Source organism: Sus scrofa, chromosome 6 (assembly GCF_000003025.6).
Source record: "Sus scrofa isolate TJ Tabasco breed Duroc chromosome 6, Sscrofa11.1, whole genome shotgun sequence".
NCBI classification, from domain to species: domain Eukaryota; kingdom Metazoa; phylum Chordata; class Mammalia; order Artiodactyla; family Suidae; genus Sus; species Sus scrofa.
This window is the reverse complement of record NC_010448.4, coordinates 46,625,599-46,645,987: the sequence shown is the minus strand read 5'-3', so window position 1 is coordinate 46,645,987 and position 20,389 is coordinate 46,625,599. Positions and strand designations below refer to the sequence as shown.

Genomic DNA, 20,389 nt, shown 5'->3' with positions numbered 1-20,389 from the left:
TCGGCATGTTGCAGGCACGGTCAAAAAAAAAATCCCGGAGTTCCCGTCGTGGCGCAGTGGTTAACGAATCCAACTAGGAACCATGAGGTTGCGGGTTCGATCCCTGCCCTTGCTCAGTGGGTTAACGATCCAGAGTTGCCGTGAGCTGTGGTGTAGGTCGCAGACGCGGCTCGGATCCCGCGTTGCTGTGGCTCTGGCGTAGGCCGGTGGCTACAGCTCCGATTCAACCCCTAGCCTGGGAATCTCCATATGCCGCGGGAGCGGCCCAAGAAATAGCAACAACAACAACAACAACAACAAAAAAGACAAAAGACAAAAAAAAAAAAAAAAATCCCTCTAAACATTATCACATTTCTCCTTTCTCATCATAATGAGGAGGTATTGTCAAAACCTAGTAAATAGTTTTCTTCAAAGAAACAGATGTTAAATAAAAAACCTTTTGTATTGTTCTTAATTCCAGTATTTTTGCATTATTTTCATTAAATCTTTCCATCAGTTTACTTGGGGCATTTGCTCTCTGGAGATACAGTGGTGACAAGAAATAAATTGCCCTCAACCTTTTTGGTTTTATACCTAGAGCAATTCCCATTAAGAAGTGATATGGTCACATTCACAGGATTTGATTTATAAGAGTTTTATTATCATTCACAACAAAATAGCCCACAGTTTCACTTGTGATTTGCGCATTAAGCTGAGAATTGTTTACATAAATAGAACTAAACTTGCAAGAGGTTAGAATTCATTTGGCTATTTTCTAATTTCCAAAATTTAACTATGGTGATAAAATGGATATGACATTTGGCTTTAGAAATTTGTTAGAAACAAATCACTTCCAAATGCCTTAAAAAAATGCTGAGCACTCAACACCACCACTTTTACTAAAACCATAAGGCTTTCTTCATATAGTATGAGGGTTTTTTTTGTGTAGTAAATAAAATTATTAGATTCAAAGCTTTCTCTGCTTCATTCAATTTTCTGTTTCTTCTTTAGAATTAACATTCTCCAGTTCAGTAAGACATACAGATGGCGTCCTTGTCTATAATCATTATATTCCTAAGGTCTTCCTCTCAAAGAAATGATCTAATATTATTATTTATTTATTTATTTATTTTGTCTTTTCTAGGGCCGCTCCCAAGGCATGTGGAGGTTCCCATGCTAGGGGTCGAATCGGAGCTGTAGCCACCGGCCTATGCCAGAGCCACAGCAACGCGGGATCTGAGTCACGTCTGCAACCTACACCACAGCTCACGGCAAGGCCGGATCGTTAACCCACTGAGCAAGGCCAGGGATCGAACCTGCAACCTCATGGTTCCTAGTCGGATTCGTTAACCACTGCGCCACGAGGGGAACTCCTCTAATATTATTATTAATGACGGTCATTACATCATTTAAATCCTCCAATTTATTTAACCCTTACAATGTAACAAGTAAGCAAAAAGAATTGCTACTTTCCCGAAAATTAAGAGGTAGTGAGGTGCCGAAACTAAGACATGTCAAATGACATCTAACACGGCTCAAGGCTTTTCCAGGTTAGTTACAAAGCACAAATTTGCCTTCAGTATGATTTTGTGGAAGTGCAATACAATTTAAGAAGTGATGGGACACTCCCCTAACATGAATTAGACTTAAATTCTATGTAGTATAACATCAATGATGTGGAGAATCTTTTGAGAATTATTCAAAAGGGATTCATGCTATCATCTCATTTGCAGGGTTTACCTTAATATTCTACAATTTATGACCAATCAGTAAATACTTTCCTCTGTTAATACAGATTGCATTAGGAATCCTTTCCTATTGAGTGTGCTGTGTACTCTGTTAAAAGGTTGTCTAGTATTACATTACAGGTTTTCTCAAAGGAAGCAATTAACTAACATCAATTAAAGACTTTCCGGAGTTCCCGTTGCGGTGCAGGGGAAATGAATCTGACTAGTACCCATGAGGACACAGGTTCTATCCCTAGCCTCACTCAGTGGGTTAAGGATCCCACATTGCCGAGAGCTGTGGTATAGGTCACAGACACAGCTTGGATCTGATGTTGCTGTGGCTGAGGTGTAGGCTGGCAGCCGTAGTTCTGATTCAACCCCTAGCCTGGGAACCCACATATACTGCAGGTGTGGCCCTAAAAAAACCGGGGGGGGGGGAAGACTTTCCTACATGTGTGCATCACAAGTTTTCATTAGAATGAAATAAAGTGAGAGCCTGGAGAAAATGCCATCTCAAAATCTTTATATTCATATGATTTCTTAAAAGCATAAATATTCTGGTATTGAGCAAAGTCTGAGTCGTGACTAATGGTGTTCCCATAATCTTTCCATTGATAGAGATTCTCACCATTAAAATATGAATGGTGACTAAAGATCTGGCTGCTTTCCTTACATTTATAGGGTTCTGCATCAGTATGAATTTTCCTATGTCGTGTAAGCTGTGAACCCCAGATAAAAGATTTCCCACATTCTTTACATACATAAGGTTCCACACCAGTATGTATTCTCTGATGTCGTGTAAGTTGTGAACCCCAGAGAAAGGCTTTTCCACATTCTTCACATTCATATGATCTTTTTCCAGCATGGATTTTCTGATGTTGATTAAGTTCTGAGCCACGAAAAAAGGTCTTCCCACATTGCTTACATTCATAGTTTCTCTCACCAGTATGAATTTTCTGATGTCGATTAAACTCTGAGCCATGAAGAAAGGTCTTTCCGCATTCCTTACATTCATAGGGTTTCCTCTCATTGTGAATTTTCTCATGTTGAGCAAGGTATGAGGCCCAAATAAAAGTCTTCCCACATTGTTTACATTCATAAGGTTTCCTACCAGAATGAATTCGTTGATGTCGGGCAAGGTGAGAACTCCAGATATATGCTTTCCCACATTTCTCACATTCATAGGGTTTCCTACCAACATGGACATTCTGATGTTGAGCAAGATTTGAACCACGAATAATGGCTTTTCCACATTCTTTACATTCATGAGATTTCTCACCAGTATGCATTCTCTGATGCTGAGTTAGGTGTGAGCCACGAGTAAAAGCTTTCCCACACTCCTTACATTCATAAGGTTTTCCACCAGTGTGAATTCTCTGATGTTTAGTAAGATGTGATCGCTGACTAAAGGCCTTCCCACATTCATTACACTCATAGGGTTTTTCGCCAGTATGAATTCTCTGATGTCGAGTAAGGTCTGAACCACAACTAAAGGCCTTGCCACATTCCCTACATTCATAAGATTTCTCACCAGTATGAATACATTTATAGACACTAAGTTGTGAATGAAACCTAAAGGCCTTCCCACATTCCTTACATTTAAAAGGTTTTTCACCACTGTGAATTCTTCTATGACCAGTAAAACTTGAACGCAAACTAAAAGCCTTCCCACATTCTTTACATTCATATGTTTTCTTAGCAGAGAGAGTTCTCTGACATTGAGTAAGTTCTGAATCTGGAACAAAGTTCTTCTCACATTCTTTTTTTTTTTTTTTTTTTTTTGTCTTTTTGCTATTTCTTGGGCCGCTCCCGCGGCATATGGAGATTCCCAGGCTAGAGGTCTAATCGGAGCCGTAGCCACCAACCTACACCAGAGCCACAGCAACGCGTGATCCGAGCCACGTCTGCAACCTGCACCACAGCTCACGGCAACGCCGGATCGTCAACCCACTGAGCAAGGACAGGGACCGAACCCGCAACCTCATGGTTCCTAGTCGGATTCGTTGACCACTGCGCCACGACGGGAACTCCTCTTCTCACATTCTTTATCTTTACAAAATTTTTCACCAGTGTGAATTAAATGATGTTGAATACAGTCTGAGCCAGAACAAAAGGCTTTTGTACACCCTTTAAGTTTATTCAGTTTCTTTCTTGTATTAAGTCTCTGATGCACATTAGAAGCCATGTGCTGGTTAAAAGTGGGGATTTTTTCACAGGTGCGTATAACCTGCTTAGAACATTCTTCCTGATTTTCCTGTCATGTTTCAAACTGATCTTTGCTTTCCCAATCACCTCTAAAACATAAACATTCAAGGCTGTGTTTTTCACAAATTTCCATTATTTCCCGCTGAGGTAATCCTCTGTCAAAAATGCCATTTTTTGGTGACAACTTCTTGGTCTGACAATTGGATTTCATATCTGAAAGATAAAAAGATAAATTCATACAGCTTTACTGATCAAAAAGAAATAAGGAGTTCCCACTGTGGCTCAGTGGTAACAAACCTGACTCGTATCCATGAGTTTGTGGGTTTGATCCCTGGCCCCACTCAGTGGGTTAAGGATATGGTGTTGCCATGAGCTGTGTTGTAGGTCGCAGATGCAGCTCAGATCCCACATTGCTGTGGCTATGGCTGTGGCTGGCAGCTGCCGCTCAGATTCAATCCCTAGTCTAGGAACTTCCATATGCCACAGGTCCAGCCCGTTAAAAAAAAAGAAAGAAAATTTCCAATGTAAGTATAAGAGGTAAATCCTAAAGTAAACAGAGCATATAAAGTGGGAATGGACAAAAAACAAAAACAAAAAACAAAAAAACAAATTCTGCACAATATGAAAAAAGGGCAACAGATAAATAGAAATTTAAAGAGCATTAATGAAAGCTGAGGCAGGTGATTAGATATATAGTTTTGTTAAGGTCAAATTCATCTGAGGAACTTAACACCAAAAAAAGATTGTTCAGGTTCTATCCTAATCATGTAATATTAATTTAAAGACTTAAGACTATTTTACCCAGTATGGTATAATCAATACTTTGCACATTGTTAGGCATTAAAAAATAATAATTCTGTTTTAAAAAAATACACTACAAGTAAAAAGCAAAAAACAAGGTGAAGAGGGGAATATTGCATATTTAAAATGGAGTAAAGGATATTACAAAAACCAGAGACCAGGATGCACAACTGAGATCATGTGTTAACAATGTAATACATCTCATTGTTTAATTTCTCCATCTCTACTGAAATGAATACACATAATTCCACATTGTTCTGTGCAGGGAGGAGGAAAACAAAAGCCTAGCCAAGCTAGCTCAAAGAAAGGGAATCATACCTCCTTACTCATTCTTCCATTTGCTTTTGCACATTTAAAGACTGCCCTGCTCATTTCCTTCACTGTGCTCAGCCATGTCTTTTTTTTTTTTTTTTTTTTTTACTTTTTAGGCCGCACCCGTGGATATGGAGATTCCCAGGCTAGGGGTCTAATCAGAGCTGTAGCCACCGGCCTACGCCAGAGCCACAGCAACACCAGATCCGAGCCATGTCTGTGACCTACACCATAGCTCACAGCAACGCCGGATCCTTAACCCACTGAACAAGGCCAGGGATCAAACCTGCAACCTCATGGTTCCTAGTTGGATATGTTAACCCCTGCGCCATGACGGGAACTCCTCATTTTTTTTTTTTTTTTTTTGGTCAGTTGATCCAAACCAAGGTGTTTTTATTTATTTATTTATTTTTGTTGTTGTTTTTTATTTTTTTTGTCTTTTTGCCTTTTCTGGGGCCGCTCCCGTGGCATATGGAGGTTCCCAGGCTAGGGGTCTAATCGGAGCTATAGCTGCTGGCCTACGCCAGAGCCACAGCAACGCGGGATCCAAGCCGCATCTGCGACCTACACCACAGCTCACAGCAACACCGGATCCCTAACCCACTGAGCAAGGCCAGGGATCAAACCCGCAACCTCATGGTTCCTAGTTAGATTCGTCAACCACTGAGCCACCATGACGGGAACTCCTGTTTTCATTTATTTTTGAGTTTACAGTATTGCTCATCCACTCTATGTTTTCAAGCCCTTTCCCATATGAACTTTACCAAATCAACATGAGATATCAAACTTATTGGTAAAGTATTTTAGAACAAAAAAAGAAAATACTACAACTGCTACTACTGTAATATACTGAAAGGCTTGTCCGGTTTCTACTACTGAAATTGTATTTGAGAATTCCCGTCATGGCACAGTGGAAACAAATATGACTAGGAACCATGAGGTTGCAGGTTCAGTCCCTAGCCTCGCTCAGTGGGTTGAAGATCTGGTGCTGACATGAGCTGTGGTGTAGGTTGCAGACGCAGCTTGGATCTGGCGTTGCTGTGACTGTAGTGTAGGCCAGCAGCTGTAGCTCCTTAGACCCCTAGCCTGGGAACCTCCATATGCCATGGATGCAGCCCTAAAAAGACAAAAAAAAAAAAAAAAAAAAAAAAGAAATTGTATTAGTATTATCATTTGGTTTAGGGATTGCCAAAACATATGACATCCACTTGAAGCAAAAGTAAGAGAGATTGGTTTCTAGGGTCTATCTATAGGGGGTGTCCTAAACATCCCTCATGCTGAGTTATAACTAAAGGGCCATAACCTAGGAATTTGGGTAAAACAAAAGAACTACAGCTTAGTTTCAAATTATCTCAGTGCCTAAAGCTTAGTTTCAAATTATCTCAGGAATTACAGCTTAGTTTCAAATTATCTCAGTGACCAGGGAGGGCAATGGGTTGAGATAACAACAAAAATGCTTCAGATACAAGACAGAAACAAACAGAAGTCCTCTATACAAAAAGATATACTAGGCATTATTTTTACATTTTGCAAGTAGAGTCTGGCACAAAATGAAAGAAATAATCAGACAACATGAATATAGAAACCATAGAAACGATAGTAGAGATGAATGTATAAGAATTCTAGACACTGGCGTTATGAGACAGTTTAAAAATAACTTTGCTCAAGAAGTTAAATACAAAATGGATCATTTCAGCAGAGAACAGGAAACCAATATACATTGTCAAAAGAAAAATTCTATGAGAAAAAGGTTGGAAAAGTCATAAGAGGAGTGTTATGACATAGAAGATTCAGTAAGAAGATTAAATACAAGTGGAAGTTTACACAGAGAAGAATGGAAGAAGCAGCAATATTTGGAAAGATAATAGCTAAGAATCTTTAAAACAAGTCCATGAACAAGTGCATAAATAAATTATACCCATAAATGGAAAACTACAGAGAAATAAAAAATTTGCTATTGATATATTCAACAATACAGATAAATTCTGACAATTATGCTAACAATAGCAACAAGGCCAAAAACACTGTATAATTCAATTTATATAAAATTCTAAATTGACAGAACACTGTAAATCAACTGTAATGGAAAAAATAAAATTAATAAAATAAAAAAGTTAAACAAAACAGAAACTAACCTAGAGTTACAGCGAGCAAGTTAGTGGTTGTTTGGAGATGGGATGGAAGAAGGAATGGATAGCAAAAGGGCACACAAGGAAATTGTGCAATGACTGAAGTGTTTGTCTTTATTATAGTGATTATTTCATATATCAAAATAGGTCAAACTCTAACTTCGAATATGTGTAGTTTATTATTCTTCAATTATGCTTTAGGTTGTAAAATGAAAATTTTAGGACCAAAATAAAACTAAAATCCTGAAGAAAATAAAGACAAGTATTGGAGTTCCCATCATGGCTCAGCATTTAACAAACCTGACCAGTGTTAATGAGGGTGCGGGTTCGATCCCTGGCCTTGCCGTGAGCTGTGGTGTAGGTCACACACATGGCTTAGATCCGAGTTGCTGTGGCTGTGGTGTAGGCCAGTGGCTACAGCTCCTATTTGATGCCTAGCTTGGGAACTTCCATGTGCCTCAAGTGAGGCCCTAAAAAGACAAAAAGAAAAAAAGGATAAGTATTGTTTCAGCCACTCTAACTAGGCATTTAGAGTATTAGTACTTTCTTATCATGATCATTCACATTAAAAATACATAGTATTAAGCCAAAAACCGATAAGGACAGATCAAGCACAATAAATACAAAGAGCAAATCAGTAAACAACTCAGATGAAACATCTGTCCTCACTAGATATCAATGGCTTTTATCCTATTAAATTACTAGCAGGTATTTTTTGTTGGTTTGTTTGTTTTCCTGGCTGCACCCACAGCATACGTAAGTTCCCAGGCCAGGGATTCAACTTGCGCCAAAGCAGTGGCCCACGCCACAGCAGTGACAATGCTGGATCCTTAACCTGCTGAATGGTAAGGGAAATCCCAAGAAATTTTTAATTAAAAATGACCCCCCCCTTTTTTTTTGTCTTTTTTGCCATTTCTTGGGCCGCTCCTTGGCATGTGGAGGTTCCCAGGCTAGGGGTCTAATCAGAGCTGTAGCCGCCGCCGGCCTAAGCCACAGCCACAGCAACGCAGGATCCGAGCTGCGTCTGCAGCCTACACCACAGCTCATGGCAACACCGTGTCCTTAACCCACTGAGCAAGGCCAGAGAACGAACCTGCAACCTCACGGTTCCTAGTCAGATTCATTAACCACTGCACCATGACGGGAACCCCATAAAGCCCCTATTTCTTAAAAAAAAAAAAAATTAAACATCTATTTATATTAAAAACTCTTAACAAAGCGGGTATAGAGGGAACATAACTCAACATAATAAATATATATAACAAGCCTATAGCTAACATCATACTCCATGATGAAAACCTGAAAGCTTTAGCTTTAAGATCAGGAGCAAGACAAGGACACCCACTCTCGCCACTTTCATTCAATACAGTATTGGAAGTACTAGCCAGAGCAATCAGGCAAGAAAATGAAACAAAAAGTATCCAAATTGGAAAGGAAGAAGTTAAACTGTGACTATTGCAAAGACATGATTTTATATATAGAAAAGCCATAACATGACGACAAAAAAACTATTACGAATAACGAAGAAATTCAGTAAAGTTGTAGGACACAAAATCAATATATGAAAAACTTGTTAAATTACCATACACTAACAATGAACATTGGAAAAAAGTGATGAAGGAAAAATGCCATTTACAAATTGCATCAAAACCAATACAATAGCCAGGAGTACATGTAACGAAGGAGGTGAAGACCTGTACACTATAAGACACTGATGAAAGAAACTGAAGAAAAAAATAAATATAAAAATATTCCATGTTCATAGATTAGAGGATTAATATTGTTATAATGTCTATATTACTCAAAGCAATCTGCAGATTCACTGCAATCTGTATCAAAATTCCAATGGCATTTTTCACAGAAATAGAACATCCTAAAATTTGTTTGGAATACCAAAAGATATAAACAGCCAAAACAATCTTGAAAAAAAGAACAAAGCTGGACATATCACATTACATAACTTCAAACTATACTACCAAGCTATAACAATCAAAACGGCACGGTACTGGCCTAAAAGCAGATACATAGGACAGTGAAATAGAATAGAGAGATCAGAAATAGAATACATAGGTCAGTGAAATACAGTAGAGACCTGCATACAGTCAATTAATTTATGACAAAAGAGGCAAGAATACACAATGGGGGAAGGACAGTCTCTTCAATAAATGGTGTTGGAAAAATTGGGATAGCAATATACAAAAGAATGAAATTAGACTATTTTCTTATACCATGCACAAAAATTAACTCAAAGTAGATTAAAGATCTGAATGTAAAACCTGAAACTACAGAATTCCTAGAAGATAAGCTCCTTGACACTTCCCTTAGTGATGAGTTTTTGGAGCTGATTCTAAAGGCAGGGAAACAAAAACAAAACCAAGTAAGTGGAACTATATCAAACTAAAAAGCTTCTGCATAACAAAGAAACCATCAACAAAATAAAAAGGCAACCTAATAAATGAGAGAGACAATTTGTTTATCACATATCCACTAATAGGTTAACATCCAAAAAATATAAATTTATACAATTCAATAACAAAAAACCAAAAAACTCAACTAAAAACTGGGCAGAGCTCAGCGGGTTAAGAATCCAACTAGTATTGGTTCCCCTCGTGGCTCAGCAGAAGTGAATATGACTAGGAACCATGAGGTTGCAGGTTTGATCCCTGGCATCACTCAGTGGATTAAGGATCCGGCATTGCTGTGAGGTATGGTGTAGGCTGCAGACATGGCTTGGATATCTGGTGTTGCCGTGGCTGTGATGTAGGCCGGCAGCTGTGGCTCCAATTTGACCCCTAGCTTGGGAATCTCCATATGCCACTGGTACGGCCCTAAAAAGAAAAAAAAAAGAAAAAGGATCTGAATAGTGTCCATGAGGGTGTGGGTTTGATCCCTGGCCTTGCTCCATTGGTTAAAGGATCCGGCATTGCTGCAGGCTGAGGTTTAGGGTGCAGAAGTGGCATTGCTGTGGCTGTGGCATAAGCCAGCAACTGCAGCTTGGATTCAACACCTAGCCTGGGAAATTCCATGTGCCATTGATGTGACACCTTAAAAAAAAAAAAAAAAAAAGACAGAGGACTTGAATAAACATTTTTCCAAAGAAGACACACATATGGCCAACAGGCACATGAAAAGATGCTTAACATCTTTAATCATGGAAATGCAAATCAAAATCACAATGAGATACCACTTCACACCTGTTAGAATAGTTATTATCAAAAAGACAGCAATTAATATGCTGCAGATGTGGAGAAAAGGGAACCCTGGTGCAGTATTGGTCAGACTGTAAATTGATGCAGGCATCATGGAAAACAGTAGGGAAGTTCCTTTAAAAATTGAAAATAGGGAGTTCCCGTTGTGGCTCAGTGGTTAACGAATCCGACTAAGAACCATGAGGTCCGACTAGGAACCATGAGGTTGCGGGTTTGATCCCTGGCCTTGCTCAGGGGTTAAGGATCTGGCGTTGCCATGAGCTGTGGTGTAGGTTGCAGACGTGGCTTGGATCCCATGTTGCTGTGGCCCTGGTATAGGCCGGTGGCTACAGCTCCGATTCAACCCCTAGCCTGGGAACCTCCATATGCTGCAGGAGAAGCCCTAGAAATGGCGAAAAGACAAAAAAAAAAAAAGAAAAAGAAAATAGAATTATCATATGATCCAACAATACCACTACTGGGTATTTATGCAAAGAAAACAAAAACTAATTCAAAAAGATATATTCACCCCTCTGTTCATTACAGCATTATTCACAAGATCCAAGACAGGCAAACAACCTAAGTGTCCATGGATGGATGAATGGAGAAAGAAGATGTGGTATATGTATACAATGGAATACTATTGAGCCATAAAAAGAATGAAATCTTTTCTTCCAAGATCTGCCACTGTATTTCATAGAAATACATTTTCTTCATTTAGTAAAGAGTTTAAAACTTTGAAATGGGGAGTTCCTGTCGTGGCGCAGTGGTTAATGAATCCGACTGGGAACCATGAGGTTGCAGGTTCGTTCCCTGCCCTTGCTCAGTGGGTTAAGGACCTAGCCTTGCCATGAGCTGTGGTGTAGGTCGAAGACGCGGCTCAGGTCCCACATTGCTGTGACTCTGGCGTAGGCTTGGCAGCTACAGCTCCAATTAGACCCCTAGCCTGGGAACCTCCATATGCCGTGGAGCAGCTCAAGAAAAGGTGAAAAAAAAAATAAATAAATAAAAGAAGTGGAACACACAATCCAAAAATTTATATGGAATCACAAAAGACCCAGAATTGCCAAAGCAAACCTGAAGAACAAAAACCAAACCAGAGGTATAACTCTCCCAGACTTCAGACACTATTATGAAGCTACAGTAGTCAAGACAGTGTGGTACTGGTACAAAAACAGACATACAGACCACTGGAACAGAATAGAGAACCCAGAAATAAACTCAGACACCTATGGCCAATTAATCTTCAATAAAGGAGGCAAGAATATAAAATGGGGAAAAGACACTCTCTTTATCAAGTGGTACTGGGAAAACTGGACAGCTGCATGTAAATCAATGAAACTAGAACACACTCTCACCCCATGCACAAAAATAAACTCAAAATGGCTTAAAGACTTAAACCTAAGACAAGACACCATAAAACTCCTAGAACAGAACATAGGCAAAATATTATCTGACATCACAGTACAAATGTTTTCTTAGGTCAGTCTACCAAAGCAAGAGAAAAACAAAAATCAACAAATGGGACCTAATCAAACTGATAAGCTTTTGCACAGCAAAGGAAACCATTTAAAAAAAAGAGAGAGAGAACCTACACAATGGGAGAGAATAGTTTCAAATGATACAAATGAAAAGGACTTAATCTCCAAAATATACGAACAACTCATACAACTCAACAGCAAAAAAAAAACAAACAACTCAATTGAATAATGGGAGGAAGACCTAAATAGACATTTCTGCAAAGATATGGTCCAAAGATATTCTCCAAAGATGGTCAACAGGCACATGAAAAAATGCTCAGCATCACTAATTATTAGAAAAATGCAAATCAAAAGTACAATGAGGTGCCACTTCACACCAGTCAGAAAGGCCATCATTAGTTAGGTCTACAAATAACAAATGCTGGGGAGGGTGTGGAGTAAACGGAACCCTCCTACACTGTTGATGGGAATGTAAATTGGTATAACCACATGAAAAACAGTATGGAGGTACCTCAGAAAATTAAATATAGAACTACCACATGATCCAGCAATCCCACACTTGGGCATACATCCATTCAAAATTTTCATTCAAAAAGATACATGCACCCCTATGTTCACTGAAGCACTATTTACAATAACCAAGACATGGAAACCACCTAAAAGTTCATCAACATATGAATGAATTAAGAAGATGTGGTACATAAGCACAATGGAATACTATTCAGCTATAAAAAAGAACAAAATAATGCCAATTGCAGCAACATGGATGGAACTAGGGATTCTCATACTAAGTGAAGTCAGAAAGAGAAAGTATATCACTTACATCTGGAATCTAATACATGGCACAAATGAATCTTTCCACAGAAAAGAAACTCATGGACTTGGAGAAGAGACTTGTCCTTGCCAAAGGGATGGGGGAGGGAGTCAGGGACTGGGAATTTGGGGTTAATAGATGCAAACTATTGCCTTTGGAATTTATAAGCAATGAGATCCTGCTGTATAGCACTGGGAATTATATCTAGTCACTTATGATAGAGCAAGATAATGTGAGAAAAAAGAATGTATACATGTATGTGTAACTGGGTCACTTTGCTGTACAGCAGAAAATTGACAGAACACTATAAACCAGCTATAACGGGAAAAACAAAAATCATTATTAAAAAAAAAAAAGGAAAAACTGATATGTACCAAGAGTGTTACCTTTAATAAGAAATGCAGAACAACCTTAATATATTCATAATATGTTAAAAAAAATTTTAAGGTACATGGTAATGTTTAGGGAATAAAAATAGGAGATAAAATTCTATATACCTTATAGAACAGAATAAGGTTTAAAAACCTTATTTAATTATAGATTCAAGAATTTGCAAAGCTAATCCAGCATCTTATTTACCCTTTGCCCAGTTTTGCCCAATGAATATATCTTACATAATTATAGTACAATATCGAAATCATAAACTAAACATTAGCACAATATAAGTGCATAGTTTTATGTCATTTCATCATATGTGGATTCCTGCAACCACCATAATAATCAAGATATAGAATTAGTCCATCACCTCAAAGATGTTTTCTCTCATGCTCTCTCCTTATAGTCATAACCACCACGGCCCTAGCCCATCCCTAACCACAACCACTAATATGCTCTCAATTTCTATAATTTTGTGATTTCCAGAATTTTGTATAAATGGATTCATACAGTATGTGAATGTTATATGTCAATTACATTTTGAGATTGGCACATTTCATTCAGGATAATATCCTTGAGATTCATTCAAGTTTTTTCCACATATCAATAGTTCAGAAAAAGAACAATTTTAAACTATAAATATAGGTTCTGGAATTCAAAAACATGATTCCAATAAAAAGATAAAAATTTGGAATTTCCGTTCTGGCGCAGCGGAAACTAATCCAACTAGTATGAGGGTTCAATTCCTGGCTTCACTCAGTGGGTTAAGGATCTGGCATTGCCATGAGCTGTGTGGTACAGGTTTCGGATGTGACGCACATCCCGTGTTGCTGTGGCTGTGGTGTAGGCTGGCTGCTGTAGCTCTGATTTGACCCCTAGACTGGGAGCTTCCATATGCCATGGGTTCAGCCCTAAAAAAAGCAAAAAAATAAAATAAATAAAACTTATTTTCTTTGATTTTTCAAATGAAAAGACGCCCCCAAGAACATGTTATTTTAATCTGAGCCCTGCCCATAATAGGAAACTTATGAATTACCATCCAGTTGTCAAATAAACCCCTTTCCTCCTTTTGACAGCCATGATTTGTCTTTTATGACACTGCATTCTCTCCTCATCATCTTCCATTAGCCCTAACCTCTCTCCTGCCATTTCCTCTTCACTGCAACCAGAAACCATGACAAAGCAGCTTATTAGGACTTCTCTTAATGTAGAGACTACTTTGTAGAAATTTAAGAAAATGATGGAGTTCCCGTCATTGCCCAGTGGTTAACAAATCCAGCTAGGAACCATGAGGTTGCGGGCTCGATCCCCAGCCTCGCTCAGTGGGTTAAGGATCCAGCGTTGCCGTGAGCTGTGGTGTAGGTTGCAGACGTGGCTCAGATCCTGTGTTGCTGTGGCTCTGGCGTAGGCCAGTGGCTGCAGCTCCGATTAGACCCCTAGCCTAGGAACCTCCAAGTGCCCCAAGAACAGCCCTAGAAACGGCAAAAAGACAAAAAAAAAAAAAAAGAAAGAAAGAAAGAAAGAAAAAAAAAAAGAAAATGTCTCAGTCACAGAAAATACTAAGTTTCTTAACTTACTATATACACTTTGCTATTAACCCTTCTTAACCTAAAATGAAGTTAGAAAATCAATAAATGTTGCTTAAAAGAATTAATGAAGGAAATGCAGAAGCAAGGAGAAACTAGGCAAAATAAGAAAAATTCAAGAGGTATCAGGTAAAATAAAAAAGGGTCAAAGAAAATGTTTTAGGTTGTGAAGAAATTTACAAATATCTAAATGGATAAAAAAGAAAAATGGGAAGAAACTTGATTCAGGAAGTTCCCATTGTGGCTCAAGGGTAACAAGCCCCACTAGTACCCATGAGGATTCAGGTTCGATCCCTAGCCGCGCTCAGTGGCTTAAAGATCTGGTGTTGTCATAAGCTGTGGTGTAGGTTCCAGATGGGGCTCGGATCCCGCATTGCTGTGGCTGTGGAGTAGCTCCAATTCGATCTCTAGCCTGGGAACTTCTTTCTATATGCCGAAGGTGCAGCCCTAAAAAGCAAAAGGAGAAAATAAAAAAAGAGAAACTTGATCCAAACCATAGATAAGTTGACCACTGGTAAAAAACAATGGCACTTCCCTTTTTGTAACTTGAAAAATAAGTGAGAGCATTGACATGGAGTGGTATTTGGACATGAAGAGAAGGTTCATTTGGAAACTCATGTTGAAAAGGCTGCTTTTATTTCTAGGTATCAGGCCTTTATCCATAGGCTTCTGGCCTTTGATGAGGAAATTCTAGATGAGTATTTCAGAGATGTTGCTGCCTCACTAAACAGCTGGGCTGTTATCTGCAATGACGGCCTCCTTGTGTCTGCTCAGCTCTCACTCACCTGGACAAGGTCCTCTTGTAGCATTCTTCAAAACCGTCCAGGAGTTCCCATCGTGGCGCAGTGGTTAACGAATCCAACTAGGAACCATGAGGTTGCGGGTTCGGTCCCTGCCCTTGCTCAGTGGGTTAACGATCCGGCGTTGCCGTGAGCTGTGGTGTAGGTTGCAGATGCGGCTCAGGTCCCGCGTTGCTGTGGCTCTGGTGTAGGCCGATGGCTACAGCTCCGATTGGACCCCTAGCCTGGGAACCTCCATATGCCGAGGGAGTGGCCCAAGAAAAATGGCAAAAAGACAAAAAAAACAAAAACAAAACAAACCAAAGCCTCCAGAATCTGACTGTACTTGGCACTGCAGATCCAGATAAACCTGTTGCAGGACCTGCCCTCAAGGAACTCACAGTCAGAAAGTAAAGAAGCAGTTAACAATACAGTAGGAGATAAAGGTTATCATGGATGAAGAGGAGGAAGAGTCAAGCAGTTCAAGGGGCCCAAACCAAACTAGTTAGTAAGGGAAAGCCTCCTACAGGAGATGGTGCTTCAGCAGAGTCTTGAGGAGCTCAACAGAGACGATAGGGCAAAGGGAGAATTTTCCAGCAGCGGAAACAACCTGTCAAAAATCAAGCAATTGTGCATTCAAGGAGTACAGAATGGAGAAAAGATCAATGATAGATGGAGACCTGTACAGCAGGGATCAGATCATGAAAATCCCTCAAAAACACGCATTCTCTTAGAAGTAATAAGATATCACTTCGCATTTTTAAAGTGAGGTTGAAAAATGTTTCTAATTAGAGATATAACAAAGTTGGTGTGGTAGAGTAAAGGAAAGATTGATATATTCAATCCCGGAGAGTTCCTAAAATTTCATATGAAAGCACAGACTACAAATTTGGCCTAGGAGACAGACAACTTTAGTGGTATAAAAGGACCTGAAGTGCTTTGGAAAAAGAGTGCAAAGCTGGAGAACAAACTGTGCAATAAAATATACTTTCTGTTGGGAAATGAAAAGGACTTGAGTGATTACTATATAGCTTTAGTGAAGGATTGCAAATGAACCTTGAACGCTGAGTTAAAAGCCTGCATATAACTTTATACAGTCCCTCTGTATCTGTAGTTCCGCATCTGAGGATTCAACCAGCCCAGGACTGAACCAACCAGGACCTCATGTAGGACTATATAGCACATACTTATTTTTTAAAAAATCCATGTATAAGTGGACCTTCTCAGTTCAAACCCATGTTGTTCAAGGGTCAACCTTAGTTCTCAACGCATTATTCCTCTTGGAAACCATGTAGAGAGAAACAAGGAAAATTAAAGTAAATCCTGTAAGTTCCTGTTATGGCTCAGTGGGTTATGAACCCGACTAGTATCCATGAGGATGTGGGTTCAATCCCTGGCCTCACTCAGTGGGTTAAGGATCCGGCATTGCTGTGAGCTGTAGTATAGGTTGCAGTCATGGCTCGGATCCTGCATCGCTGTGGCTGTGGTATAGGCTGGCAGCTACAGCTCTGATTCAACTCCTAGTCTGGGAACTTCCAGATGCTGTAGGTGAAACCTCCCCCCCTCCCCAAAAAATGTAAATCCTAACCACCTGGAAGCAAAGAAAACTAACAAACTCCAAACTATTTAGAAGCATATGGTCAAAGCAAATGAAAGAGCAAAACTATGTAGGAAGCCACAGTGATGCTGCAATATTCTTTCCCCTGAGGAGCAGATCACATCCTGAGTGGGAGTTTCTGTGAGCAGGAATGCTATGAAAAGGAGATGACTGATGGTGGAGGCGGTAAAAGGGGGCATGGAGATGTCAAGGGGATTCAATGTGGCAAAACACATAGGCTGTATTCTTTTATTTTTTTATTTTTATTTTTTTAAACAAGTGGCCGCACCTGCGGCATATGGAGGTTCCCAGGCTAGGGGTCGAGCCACAGCCACTGTAGAAGCAACGCCGAGTAGTTATGTTGTGAGCCACACGGGAAGTCCTGTATTCTTTTATTTTTAAAACAGCTTTACTGAGATATAATCATATACTCTACAATTAATGCACTTAAAGTATGCAATTAGATAGGTAAGAAAGACCTACTATATACAGGGTAATCTACTCATACTGTGTAATAACCTGTATGGGATAAGAATCTGAAAAAGAATGGATATATGTATATGCATAACTGATGTATTGTGCTGTACACCTGAAACACAACTTTCTAAGTCAACTACATTCCAATAATTTTTTTAAGTGAATGATTAAATGTTTTGTTTGGCCATGTTCACAGCACGTGCAAATTCCCAGGCCAGGGATCAAACCTGAGCCACAGCAATAATCCAAGCCACAGCAGTGACAATGCTAAGTCCTTAACTGCTGAGCCACCAGGGAACTCCTAATTTTTTTAAAAGCAAATTAAGATATATGCAGTCACCACCACTCAATTTTAGAATATTTTCTCCACTTCAAAAAGAAATCCTGGGAGTTCCAAATGTAGTACAAGGGGACTGGCAGCTTCTTGGGAGTGGTGGGACGCAGGTTCGATCCCAGCCCTGCACAATGGGTTAAGGATCTGGCACTGCCACAGCAATTGCAGCTTCAGATCTGATCACTGCCAGGGAAATTCCATATTCCATTAGGCAGCCGCCCCCCCCCAAAAAAAACCAAAAACAGCGACTCCAAATAAAAGATGTTTTTAAAAAAGGAAAGAAATCCTGTATCCTTTAGCTATTACTCCCTGTCCTCTCACCCCCCTACATTCGTCCTCTTCCTTTCCCCAACTCTAAGTAACCACTAATCTACTTTCTGTCTCCATAGATCTCCTTATTTGGGACTTTCATATGAATGGAATAATATAGTATGTGAACTTATTGTGACTGGCTGTCACAATTGTGAAAACATATAGTATAATGCTTTCAAGGCTCATCCAAGTTGCAGCATGTACTAGAATTTCACTTCTAAAACATTGGCTGAAAAATCTCCCATTGTATGGACAGATAACATTTGGTTTCCCCATTCATCTGTTAACGGACAGATTGTGGCGGGTTATTTCCACCTTTTGGCTATTATGATTAATGCTGCTATGATCATTCATGTACAAGTGTTTGTCAATATCTGTTTTATAGTTTTCAGAGTATGAGTTTTACACTTCAGTAATTATATTTATTCCTAATTTTTTATTTAATTTGATGCTATTGTGAACGAAATTGCTTTCTCCCCTCCCCGCCTTTTTCGGCCACAAATAGGGCAAATGGAAGTTCCTGGGCCAGGGATCAAATCTGCAGTCTAAGCCACAGCTGCAGCAACACCAGATCCTCAACCCACTGAACTGGGCCAGGGATCAAACTGGCAATGCCAGAGACACGAGCCAGATCATCAACCCATTGTACCACAGCAGGAACTCTGAAACTGCTTTCTGAATTTCATTTTTGGATTGTTCATTCCAAGTGTGTAAGTATACAATTGATTTTATTTATTGATCTTGTATCCTGAAACTTTGCTAAATTAATTTATTAGCTCTAATATTGTTTTGGGGTATGTATTCCTGTATTCCTATATAGAATTTTCTATATAAAAAATTATGTTACCTGCAGATAGACAGATGATTTTATTTATCTATTTACTTATTTATTTATTGTTTTTTCTAGGGCCACACCTGCAGCATATGGAGGTTCCCAGGCTAGGGGTCTACTTTGAGCTATAGCCGCCGGCCTGCACCAGAGCCACAGCAACTCAGGATCCAGGCCAAGTCTGCGACCTACACCACAGCTCACGGCAATGCCGGATCCTTAACCCACTGAGCGAGGCCAGGGATTGAACCTGCAGCCTCATATGGTTCCTAGTTGGATTTGTTAACCACTGAGCCACGATGGGAACTCCAACAGATTATTTTATTTACTTTCCAATCTAGATGCTTTTTCTTTTTCTTGTCTAACTGCCCTGGCTAAAAACCTCCAGTACAATGTCGAATAGAAGTGGCAAAAGCAGACATTCAGGTCTTATTCCTGATCTTAGGGGGAAAACATTCAGATATTCACCATTAAGTATGTTTGTTGTAGGATTTTTTGTAGGTGCCCTATATCAGATTGAGGAAATTCCATTTTATTCCTAGTTTATAGAGTGTTCTTGTAATGAAAGGGTATTGGCTTTTGTTAAATGCTTTTTCAGTGTCTATTAAAACAATCATGTGAAGTTCCCACAGTGGTGGTGGTGCAATGGCATCAGCAGCATTTTGGAAGCGCAGGGACCTGGGTTTGATTCCTGGCCTAGCACAGTGGGTTAAGGATCTGAGGTTGCCGCAGCTGTGGCTTAGGCCACAACTGCGGCTTGGAGCTGATCCCTGGCCTGGGAACTCCATAGGACAAGGGGCAGCCAAAAAGTAAAACGATCATGTGTCTTTTGTTTTTCAGTCTTTTTTTTTTTTTTTTTTTTGTCTCTTCGGGCCGCACCTGTGGCATATGGAGGTTCCCAGACTAGGGGTCTAATAGGAGCTGTAGCTGCCAGCCTATACCACAGCCACAGCAACACCAGATCCGAGCCGCATCTGCGACCTACACCACAGCTCATGGTAACAATGGATCCTTAACCCACTGAGCGAGGCCAGGGATTGGATCCGAAACCTCAAGATTCCTAGTCGGATTAGTTAACCACTGAGCCACGATGGGAACTCCTTTTTTTGTTTGTTTGTTTTTTGTTTTTTATTCTATTGATATGATGTGTTACATTAATTGATATTTGGATGTTCAGATAACCTTGCATTCCTGGAATATATTCCACTTGTTCATGCCATTTCATTTTATATGTTGCTGGATTGGGTCTGTTAGTATTTATTTTGTTGAGGATTTTTATACTTACGTTTTTATGAGATAAGCTTTGTCTTGTCTTGGTATCAAGGTAATGGTAATACCACCCTCATTAAATGAATTGGAAGCTTGACTGTATTCTTTAACAGCAGCAAAGAAGACATTGTGAAATTCAGAGCTGACAGTGGGAGTCTTCTTGAAACAGATTAGTTCTCAACAACAAAGAAGGCC

General features: G+C 39.6%; 1 protein-coding gene across 1 annotated transcript; it reads right to left on the bottom strand.

Annotated features, from left to right (window-relative positions):
* On the bottom strand, nucleotides 2,044–3,517 carry LOC106510534 (zinc finger protein 790; the record flags this gene model as incomplete). The annotated part of the gene is made up of 1 exon (XM_013998482.2): nucleotides 2,044–3,517. A coding segment is annotated over one exon (1,338 nt), but the record flags the coding sequence as incomplete, so codon positions are not given.